General features: G+C 34.0%; 1 protein-coding gene across 5 annotated transcripts in view; it reads left to right on the top strand.

The window, feature by feature from the left end:
- LOC106121187 (tyrosine-protein phosphatase Lar) overlaps nt 1-12,661 on the top strand; it is a 265,949-nt gene that overhangs the window by 202,061 nt on the left and 51,227 nt on the right. For all 5 annotated transcript variants that reach the window (XM_013316701.1, XM_013316704.1, XM_013316702.1 and 2 more), the window contains exons 4-5: nt 5,577-5,708; nt 9,632-9,811. In XM_013316701.1, coding sequence (XP_013172155.1) covers nt 5,577-5,708; nt 9,632-9,811 — 312 coding nt within the window. The remainder of the gene's footprint in view (nt 1-5,576; nt 5,709-9,631; nt 9,812-12,661) is intronic.

Raw genomic sequence — 12,661 nt, forward strand, 5'->3', positions numbered from 1 at the left:
ATATTGTCAAGTAATAATAAAATATTTTTTGGTTGAAACTATTTACAGTGGTTTATAAACCGCCGGGAAAGCAAATATACATAGATTTTTGTTTAAATAGATATTCATGATTTCAGGTTGTGAATAGCAAAGGCAGGTTATTCATTTATAACATTGGATTTAAAAAAAGATGTAAACAAAGTAAAATTCCAGAAATATTTTGTTTGTAAATTTATTTTTTTGTTACGTTTTATCTATGAAACAAAGGTATCTTAATATTATCTCGATAGGATGAATTTTTATCCAAATTCCTTTCGGAACAACAACATTTTGTCAAGAGTTACGCAAAACAAAAGCTGCTTGCGAGCAGACAGACAGACATTTTTTTAAATAGATTTTTCGTTATAGGTAAAACAAAATAAGATTTTTTTTTTGATAAGACCTACAGATACCATATTTCTGTATAATTACAAATGTAGTGACCATTGCAAAAAAATACGAGGTCAAGATACTAGTTTATTGCGTGTGTGTGGGCCGTTATCGGATCTATTTTTAAGATGCCTAGCCTTCTCATAGGTATCCTAAACAAGTTTATTATATTTTCAAGAGTGAACGTTGAAGTTAGTACAATAGCTCATCATTATTTTCTTATATGCATACATTGTTGGCCGGCTGTAACTTTTACGGACTGCTATAAAATATTTTAATACACCCATCTCAGTGCACTATGCTTTAAATATTTTTATATTCACTGAAAATGTAAAGTTTATAAAGAATTTTATTGATCGACTCTAATGGAGAAAGAAGGTTAATGTTTTTATTACTACATATACCTTCTACTTTTTATTGCCATGCTTTTTATTTTAAATCTGGCAATGTTTTATGACTTTATCCGAATAATCTTAAGTTCAAGAAAATCAGTTATGAAGCTTTGTTTTTGTATAAATAAACAAATAAAACGATTCAAATACATATTTTTCTTTGGATTTTGATTTCATTCTGTTAATTAAAGCTCGTCTCCAAGTAAATCGCCCACATCCGTGTCGACGATTCTCATGGCGAGTCTCACGGTATATGAAATTCCAAAAATTTACCTTTAAGAATAATATTTAACTAAAATGCTCTATGGATATTGTAAAAAATATGGTAAGAAATATAATGAAAATATTCACGAATTTAATTTGTTTATGATAAATATTGTGTCGATTATAACAGGAAATTGAGTGGAATGAAGTCCATAGCTCGTGTTTAATGGTCCCGGAGGAAGGCTCTATTAGTTTCATACGTCGCTTCAGATTTATGACCCAATTGCTGGGATGTGTGAAAAATGTATTCCCATTGTACCTGACTTGTTGTTGTTCTGATGAGGTTCTGTATTGTTTAAAATTAACGCATCTCACATAAAATATATAATATAGATAACATCAGCTCCGTTGAGGTGAGAAATGTAAGTTTTTTAGGAAAAGTTTTACTCTTTTGCAATTGCATATTATTACAATGTTTGTAAACTCGTACATTGTGAAATTTCACCTTTTAAAAGTCATTATTCTTGTAATATTTAAATTGCTTGTGTAATTTGTAAATGGTTTGAAAAAAAATGTACATTTATTTCTAGAACACATTGAAAAGTGATAATGCTAAGCTTCGAGCCGTTAAATTTCCCATTCAGTGCTATAAAGGCCATAATTATTTTTATTTCCCAAAAAAAAAGCGAGCACACATTACAGTGCAGAGAGCGTACGCGATTCATATTAATGCGGGCTATTAACCACGGAACGCTCGATAAATTCCCAAGGGCGATAGAATAGCGATTTATTTACGTATGGAACGGTGTTCTGACGTAAAATATCGCAAACGCCTACTCCTCCGCGTATCTAGACTTTGTGAAATTGCTGCCTTATCGTACGATGATATACTGATCCTTGAATAAACCGCTGAGGAAGCGAGAGACGTATGTGAAAAACTTCGTAGTCTTATTATTTTCGTCTAAGATGAAAGACTTGATTTAGTCGTCTCATATTCTAAAATTATCTGTCTTTTTCCTATTTTTTTATATCATCCTTCCCTTATTTAACTATCTATAGCTAATAATCTTCAAATATGTATGTTAATCTCTTTGGAATGTTGAAAGATATATTTATAGCTCTTTCTGATTTCCATACACGTTCCCGTAATCCTGCGAACGATTTCGTTCCATCAACAAAGCAATTAAAGGTCACGACCTATCTGCTTTGATGTACAACACGTTCGATTCGTGCAGACACAATTTTATTGTCTTTTCCGTTTCACAGTTTCGGATGACAGTTTTCCACAATTCGCATTTGTTTCGCAAGATTTCCTTTGAGGCGAGATAGTATTGTTTTGTGTGTGATTGTGGATCAGTTGTTTAATTTTTGTGTTTTCGTCTGCCAACTATTCATTACTGACATTCATGTGATGAAGTTTCATTACATTCAGCATAACTTTCAGACTTGTAGAACCTACATTTGTTTTCACTTCGACTCGTTTCTACATCGTTATTGTTGTAAGAGCTTTTTATTAGAAAACATCTTTAGTGTAATAAACGAATAATATGTTTCAGTTATCAAATATTTTATAAAATGAACACCATCATAACTTCAATTACCTCTTTTATTTCATTTACACCTTTATTTCTGTCACATTGTTCACAAGTAAAATTATAACCAACAAAACGAACATAACATTCCAAACACAATTATATCCTTACAATGGTTTAGTTGTAATAACAGTTTTCGCAACTGACACAAAAGAAGCCAATTGCTTTATTATCAACTCCTCAGCTCCAAGCTACTCATCCATATTCCTATTTTCCATTTTTATCGCGTCTTCGCTCACAATGGAACTCTCCATGTGAATAATGGTGTAAGTGTATACGCCTGACAGAATCCAGATATAAATCTTTCAATAATCGATGTCGGCCCGATGTTTATTTATTGCAACGATACCGTGAGCATATCGACATTTTTTCCTCGATATTAACAATAGCTATGATTTATAAGCCCTTATTCTCGGCGCGAATCTCATTGTAGCAAGCGCAAAGCGGGACGTAATAATAAACGCTTTGCAAACATAACACAGACTTAACAGATGCTTTGTTATTTTATATCTGATTGCTCGTTTCAATACTGATGAATGTACCTTTCGTTTTATTTTAATTCCGATGTATGACGTTTTCCGTGGGTTGTTCATTTCACAATATAAAATAAGGATAACTTTCGTAATTTGTCGGTCTGTTAATTCATTTCGGGTGCTACAAAATCAGATACTGAAATTACCTAATTTATCCTTAATTTATGTAACCATAAGAATTAGTAAGTAGTGTTATAGAATTATTGTACCTAACATAATGTTTAATGCTGTATACGAAAGTTTCAATTGTAAACGTAAACACAAAAAATACGACAACCATATACAATCTGAATGTAATTATTCTCGGACAGACGAAATAGAACTAGAAACAGAAGAAACCGAGCCGCCTCCAGAAATACCAGAATTACCAGAAATACAAGAAATACCAGAAATTTCGGAAATTCCCGAAATTGCAGAATTACCAGAAATTCCGGAAAGTCCAGATATTTCACAAAATCCAGATATTCCACAAAGTCCGGATATTCCACTTAATCCAGATATTCCAGAAATGCCGGAAGGTTCAGAAGTATATACAGAAGAGACAATTTCTGGAATACCAGTTGTGAACGATTCATCAATTTTATTTATACGTTACCTCACACGTAAGTTTAGTACTTGTAACGTATTCATTTGTTTCAGGGATTGTCGGAGTTTTGACCGAGCTATAACATAATTTGTTATTTTTTTTTAATTCTTATGTTACATTTTTTGTAATGCAGTATTTTTTGTACGACAACTTATCGCCTTCTCAATTTATCTGTTACTAAATTGCAGTTGTCAATTTATTTAATTGCAATTGGTTTTGCAATTCTTTTTCGCTGACTATGAACATGTGATACGGCGAGACGCAAGCTCAGCATTTCATCCCTTGGAATAATAAATATTCGCCAGTAATTGATAGCAATATTTCCCTTTGTTGCGCTGTGATTTCGTCGGGTAGACAGTTTTATTGGTCGTCGATTCAACCGTAAAACACCACCGACAATTTTTAGTCCGGCCATTACATCGGCAAGCGGACCGCTCGCTCTGTGGATTTAGTTCTGTTAGAGTATTAAAATTGTCCGACCGGTTAATTTACTAAATTGAATTGGTGCCGCAGTGTTTGTAGCAAATGCTATTTGCTTGTCAGAGAATTCCTATGAAATTATTACATCATACTACATATTGTTAAGCAGGATAAATTATTATAAGAGGTACCTATTGATTTTAGAACTAATCAAGAATGTTATATAACAGTGTTGCGAATTAGAATGAAATATAATTTGAAGAAAAGTCTGACAATTAATTCTAATGACTTAAGTAAATTAAATGTGTAAAGGGAACTCCTTCTCCCGGAGCGTGAGAGGCGTAAAATTTCTTGATAAATCTTTCCTCATATTGAAATGACGAGTAAGCGCTAAATCGCCTCAACGAAAGCAATTTAATTTTCGTACATGGTGGCGTCTAGGCCGCGCTTAATTTAATCCAGCTTAGTTGGCGCGAACGGCGTAAAAAATGGCCGCCTCTTTTATTTGTATGCGTACGTCGGCACGTCCTCGCGCCCGTTTCAATCCCGCGCACATATAAAACGTGACCATTCACATCCTAGTCCGTCGAGAAATAAACATAATCCGTCACGCGAATTTGCTTTTTTATACCACCGATGTTGATTTAAAAACAAAAATTGGTATTTGTGATAGCGAAAACATTGGTATCTGACAAGCAATTGTAAATCGAAAGCAGAGTCATTAAGTTGTCGCATTCGAAGAGATTACTTTTATTTACGTTCAGGGTTTTTGAGGATAATTTGTACGGTCCCACGTGTGACGCCCCGGTTGATATGAATCGTTTTACGCTTGCCGGCTTATACCGCGGTCAAAGCGGATCCCAACTTTTTTTGGATATCTCTAATCCGAGCTCCAACCTAGGCGCTGTCCGCTCCATGAATATTTTAATTCCTATGTGGCAATCTCCGAAAATATGTTGCCCCCGTTCGTTTATTAATGTCATATCGATCGCTGGATTCCCCGCCCTGGGGACGGCCACGGATCGTATAGAGAAGTAAATGGGATTTCATTTTCTAGTTCAGAAATCAAACGTTCCCCGCGGTCCTCGTCCAATGTTCTGCCGGCACTCTCCGGAGACATTTTGTTCTACATTGTTAGCAAAATTCCGTGTGCTTAAATTAAAAGTTAACTTGTGTGACACACTATGTTAATTGTTTTACATTCAGATACCACCAACATTACTATTGAGGCGAATGTCAACAATGATTCTAAGTCATCCTTGTCATCAAATAATGTAACTCGTCTCTTACGAGAGTTATTGTTTTTATCAATTATTTGTATTTTATCATTTTACTATTGTTGAAGGATTCCTAATAAATTTCTAATTTATTGTCATGCTGCAAATGTAATGAAACAGAAATGTTATCCAATACTAATTATGTATGTTTTCTGTGCGTGCAGATCCACCAGAAATAACGATTCGACCACAGAACCTGCAAGTACGAGTGAACGGAATCGCCGCCTTCTTCTGTGCCGCCCGAGGAGACCCCATACCCAACATTCAGTGGCGAAAGAACGGCAAACGTGTTTCTAGTAAGTAATGTCCATTGTTGTATTCTATTATACATGACTATCCCAAGTTCATAAGCAGACATATATGTATTAAAGGTCTCTTAGAAGTATACAATGCTTCAATGTATTTCTGTGATAGAAAGAAGTGTAAAAGGGTACTTTTTATATCTGGAGGGATAGACAAAGTCCATTCGCTTCAAAGCAATTGCATAGTGAACTTCAAAATTGTATCAAACTGACTCGCGACTGATCACGTGACTTATCGAAAGCTATTTTCAGTTCGATACATTTTTGAAGTTGGTTATGGAATCTCTACAGAGCGAATGCACTTTGTCTGCCCCCGCTGGAGTCGGTAATGACGCTCGTAAGCCCCAGAGCAATGAGCTGAAAAAATATAGTCCTTCGGCCACGCACGCAAAAACTTCCCTCATACGTGTCCCCCTTCTAAATAGTTTGATCGGCCGCCATGAAATATGTAATGGCGTCGATCATCCGTTCAGAGGGCGACGACCATAAAAGAATAATGATGGCGATGATACGTACCGATCTCATTTCATATTCTATGTGTTTTATCTGACTTTAGTCGCGATTCGTCCATTTGTCGGCCACCGAGACGATCCATCAAATCGCGTCGTTCCCGATAAATGCACATTTTGTTTCTTGCAAACAAAAGAACGAATAAGATTTATCGTTCGAAGATTGCGACGTTGATGAGAAAACTGATTGTGATAATAAAAGATGGCGGATAAGTCGATATCTACGTCTATCTTTATTCTTAGATTATTTAATACAACCTTTTTAACGAACTGATACATTTTTTAGTAAAAAGCATTCCGTTATGATTGCAAGAATTATTACTGTAGTATCTATTTAAAGGTCAAACCTTATTTTACATATTAACCTTAGTTGTTACGTTATAATAAAAGCCTTTGTTTTTCCTAATAATTGTTAAATTACTAATTAATATAATATTTATTACAATAACGTTCAGATTATTATTTGTGATAACGCTCAATGGACGTGAAATAAATTAATTTATATATTTTGATTAACAATTGATTTCGGTTGACAAAGCCTTGTTATGGAATAAATTATAAAATAACCACCATTTAAATAACAGTTGCCAATGCTGCGTAATTAATTTAAACTAATTTTACAAATTAATCGATGTTGGGACTTAAAAAGTGTCGAACTATTAACGTATAAAATTAGTAAATCGTGTTTATTTCGCTCGAGGGAGCGAGGAGGTGTCGTGTTGAGTTATTTATGACGAGTGTTAATCGAATTAAATTTGTTCATTTGTTTTGAATACAAAATATATTTTTTTTAATATTTGAATAAATCCAGTGAATCTCGTATAAGTAATCTATTTGTATATACATTGTGGTCATATTAGTTGAAACAATAAGCCTACACAACAATGGATAGTAAGTGATAAGATAGTCTTAACATGGGTTTCTGAGACTAAAATCCTCGATTAAAACGTATTGTTATCTTGGTTTTGTCAAAGATGTTGATAATGACGATATATTTATACAGAGATTTAGATCTGAGAAACCAATAGTTACTTATTGATATGTCTTAGCTGCAGATTGTTTATTTATAACATTATTTTAAACACATCCAAATACGTATATATGTTTATTTACTCCTCAAAGAATGATATATAAAAGTCCCTCGCAAGTTTGCGAGATTTATTGAAATCTTTTTTTTTCCCTTCCAACTTTGTCTATGACTACGACAATTTCGAAGTTAGTTTCAAAGTATTGAGAGCACTCGTCCGCTTTTTCTTTGTCCCTTGTATAAACTGCAAGCATTTCTGCAAACGGAGCTTTTTCACAACTTGTAAACTTAATAATTTTATAGTATTTCTGTTTAATACATAAAAGAAAACTTAGGCTACTGACTTTTGATGATTAAAATCTGAAAAAGCATACATAAATGTATATATATATATATATATATATATATATATCGATAACTTTGATATCCTCAATGGTCTCTACGATATTTGTTTTATAAGTTCTATAATAATCTACCGATGAAAGGGAAGGGCATGTTTTTCAAGCGGAGTAAGCAATAACGCACGAGCCGCTTGTCAAAGCGCTCGTCTCCCTTCAACGTCTTCAATCAAGAGTCACGGGTCATGACTGATGACGTCACATCGTATATACTGATAGAGTCATCTACTTATTTAGCTTATAGAAGAATATGCGCAAATCAAGACGAACTTTATACATTTATTAAATGGCTGCCTATCATATTAACTTTTGATGCATATTTTAGTCACTTTTTAGAAGAGCCCAGGGTTGATGAGTGAAAATTATTATACGCGTTTCTGTGCTAATAAATCTCATTAGAGTGTAATTTTTAATGTCTGTGTAATAACCCTTATATACAATTAAATAATACTTCAAGAGATTTCACCATAGATAATAATAGAAGATTTATATAAAGGAAGACTTGTTTACATGTTTTTAAATTTTATGAAGCTCATAAATAAAACATCGTCTACCTTACATCAAAATTCTATGTAAAATTATTGGAAGTAATAGTCAAAAGAAACTCGTTAATGGCGAAGATGATTATTTAAAGAAGAAATTATTTTTTTAAAGTTTAATAAAGATTTTTAACTAAAATAATAATTTGTATTTTTTATAAAAATATTGAAGACGTACTTTATAATTATACATGATTCAACTGTTAGTATTTTATGTTTTTCATCTTATTTTACATAGAAAAAATTGTAAAAGGACTTCTAAGAAGGTTATTATTATATTACGAATTTAAATTTAATTCATTCATCGTAGTATTTCGACTTATTAAATCATAGTTCGCAGAGCATTTTTTTCTTAACTTCAATTCCCATTTTACATTTTTTAATTGCGCAGTCTGTATCTTGTTTGCGTATTATATGATGGAACGGTTACTTAATATAATATACTTTTAACAATTTCTATTGTTATGAAACACTGTAAATTGTATAAAAATTTCGACTTATTATTTTGTGTATGATAAAACTTGCGAGAACTTTCTTCATTTGTATAATCTACATTAATATTTCTGTTTTGCATTATATTCGAAATTATGTTAAAAAGAAGTTGTTACGTAGTTTGGCCGAGAAACGAACAACTGCGATAGAGAAGGAGAAAAACTATTATACTTTTAAATCAGAGCGGTTCGTAGAAAGACAACGATTATTCTCACTTGTTGTGAAATACATTTCTTTAGCACTTACCACGAGTGGCGATTTGGCGCTGTCTCCTTCGAACGACGAGTATTCCACCAACTTTCTGCACAATGTTACAATTGCCGCTCATGCACGCCAATTTTCACCTTAAAACAAACGCAGCAAGAGCGAAGCTCCCTTTAGAGCAACAATCGTTTGTTTTTTACTCCTACAATCTTGAGCTGGAAAATGCAAAGTGCACGACGCCCCACAAAGAATCTTGGACGTTTTCCCTCGGCGTTATAAGATTTTCAATAAAAGTAACCCATTGTGAATAATTTCAATTCCAAGTGGCAATAAACTGGCGTAAAGTTTTTATATTATTAATAAAACCAAATACATTTAGGTATAATTCATGCACTTGCATTTTACATTTTTTATTTTTATGTTAGATATAATCTCAATCTTAATATTTGGAACGATAGTAAAATAGCAGTTCTCCTGATGTTAAGAGATTCTCTCCATGAGGAATGGCTTGTAATTTGATACTTAACAAACATATTACATACTTATTGTCATTGACACTATCATTTTTACTTATATCAGTCGACCAACCGCACTGAGCCAGCGTGGTTATCTAACGCCTAGTCACTTTCAACTTAGCTAGACTGTAGGCTTTAAGCCCCTCGTCCCCATGGACATATATGAATTGCCGACAGTAAAGTGAACTTGATTTGAAGTAACATGTTAAATACCAATTTATTTTGTTAACCAGGCATGCAGTCAAGGTACCAGGTGTCGGGTATGGACGCGGCGGCGGGACCGGGGGCTAACGGCGCCGTGCTACGAATCGAACCGGTACGCGCCACCCGCGACGACGCAACCTACGAATGCATGGCGGAGAACGGCGTCGGCGATGCCGTCACTGCGATCGCCACGCTAACTGTCTTTGAAAGTAAGTCTTATAGTTAGTGTGAACACGCCTTTATATTTCAACTTCCTTAGTGGGATGCTGGTAACACAACATACTAGTGTTTTACTCTTGCGCTAATACGCGATACGTTACATGAGAACACAATGTACACCAACAAAATTCTATAGGAAAATTCGGACGTATTAGTGATATATATTTGTGAAGTATAACATTGTGTTTTTCATGACTTTTGTGTCATATAAAAATATAATATCACACATCATCGTAGTAAAGTTAGTGCTACGAGTTACCGCTACGCCGCCTCTACGAGCCAACACCACGCGCCTACGAAACGAAAATATTACAAAGATCCGATAGAAATACGTGACTTTCATGTCGAAGAGAAGTTGTGAAGTTTCGCTCCACTAGCGTTTTATGGACTTCCGTTGTCGCTATTGTGTGCGCCGCTCGTATCAATATTAAATGCTGAAGCATTCGAGAAAATCCAGTCTCACAATATTATTTCAATGTTATCTTTAATCGGCAAACGCTTAGACGATCTAAAAATTCACACGTGAATGGTTGGCAATGATCGAGATACCCTAACGCCCGATTACTATCCAACATGTATTGCGTTGATTAAACATGTTCGTTTAAAACTGAAAATTACCTTAAATCGGTAATGCACTACTTATTCCACTGCATGATCGAGCACACGAAATCATTTATTTTTGTAAAATAGAACTCAAACAATGAATCTCAAAAGTTTTGCAAGTAACATTATTTACAGTTCCATTTATAGCTTACGATTCAGCAACAAGTTCACGCCCACATATGAGTTGCAGCACAAAGTTGGTCCTGTGTACACACTGCTTGTGTTATTCCATCCATATCATGTATCTCGGCAACTTTGCCGGCAGTGTGCCGATAACTTGCAACTTTGTTGCTTCACGTATCTGTGTTTGAATTTTCAAAATGAACAGCCCTCGATATAACTTTGTTATTATTAAATTTTAAAAGTTTTATCATTTATATTTAATGTTAAAATAACATTTATCTTTTCTTTAATCGAATTTAATAATATGGAACCGTAAGAACCACAGTCAAACCATGATTTTTCTATTAAGATTGCGTATACGGTACACTGGTTTGAATCTTGTCTTCGCCGTAAAATCAATGAATGGAGCGAGTCTTCCACAAACGAGGTCCGCTGCAATAGCGGCGGTTACGACCCACGACCGCATAAAACAGGCCCAGTGCTGACACAATGATCCCGAAAATAACTCGACCAGTCGCCAAGACGTAAGCCTTTCAATAAATAAGTATTAAACCCACGCTCCCGAGAACGTACCATCGATAACGACCGCTTCTAAATTGCGACTGACGTTCTCAGACAAAATACAACGACAATTTCGGTTGTAAATGAGTTGAAATTATTACGTGACACTCTCTCTCCCTTCTAGTCTGGTTAACGTACCGAAACGACGCCGACGATGGTAATTGACAACTAAATCGTGATAATTGTATCATATTTTAACTTGGTCACCGAGCACGATTAACTCCTTTGTATATATATTTTCGAATATTTGGTTGGGAGAAAATTATTGTCTACTTTGTAAAATTAATGTGATCGTTAATGTAAAAACAGTATTCTATGGTCAGTTGTTGGTATTTTCCTAACAATCCTATTCTTGATTGTAATGTTTTTTGACTAAGAACGCAGTAGTTAGGTATTAGCCTATTGTTTAGCCTCATTTTTATTTCCTTGGTGATAATTATTTAAATAAAAGTTAATGAATAGAGAATATTCTTGTGAAGTATATAACATTCCGCCATGTTAGAGGAAGTAGGAGCCTTATTTGAAATGTTGTCGAACAATTTTTTGACCGCCGACGACCGAAAAACAACGCATTCTACTATAGGTCGAACTATTCACCGTAAAATTGTAAATTGAATAGCAGGTCAGTTGCCTAGTGGATATTCTTTTCGTTGTTACTGAGAAAGGAACTACAAGCCAGCGATTTAAACGTAATTGCAGAAAGTCACAAAAGAAGCTTCGCAAACGAAGTAGTACGTGATGTATTGTAAGCTATTGTTGTGTAGAAAGGAATGAAATAATAGCGAGGGAACTCGTTGCTTTAAAATTTCCCTCTAATGAAACATTGTGATTTGATATGAAACTTATTTTTGTTGTTGAATTTATTCTATTTTAAACATTTATGTTGCAATTATAAAGTATTTTTGACGTTAGAAAAGTCAAAACAGAAAGCGAGTCACAAGATTTTTAGTACAAGTTAATGAAGATGTAAGAAGAAACATCGTATAAAATGTCGTTTCAACTACTAAGTATATAAATGCAGACGTCTTGTATAATTATTTAGTTCTAAAAATATATATCTCAGGAAAATATTTAATTATAACTTGTAAAACGAGTTCTCTATCCCTTTGAAAGCTAAATAGCTCTGTTAATTGAAGTTAAGTAGAATATAATTAATATTTGTTCTTTAGCAGTATTATTATATACAGTTTAAAATATCTGGCTCTGAATTTTGAATCATAACAAAGTTCTTTTCTAAACATTTGTTTTATTCTATCTTTGATTTTTAACTTTTTTATTCATGACGTTGTGTTATTTTTTTTCTCTTAAACACGCCGGTAGCTACGAAGACAAGTTCATGATTAACCGTTAAGGCTGTCGTAAGTTTTGAAGCATTCGTTAGCGGTTTTAATTGGATCGGGCCGTGAGTTATGAAGTTTCACGGATCCACCGCGGCGTTGTTTCGTGCCGTCTGACGTATTTATCAATCCGTTTCAAATTACCTCGCACTACTAAACGACTGATAATTACTATGTTCAATGTATGGACATCCAATCATTACTAATTGTTGTCGT

Source organism: Papilio xuthus, unplaced genomic scaffold, assembly GCF_000836235.2.
Source record: "Papilio xuthus unplaced genomic scaffold, Pxut_1.1 DF826945.1, whole genome shotgun sequence".
In the NCBI taxonomy this organism is placed as follows: Eukaryota; Metazoa; Arthropoda; class Insecta; order Lepidoptera; family Papilionidae; genus Papilio; species Papilio xuthus.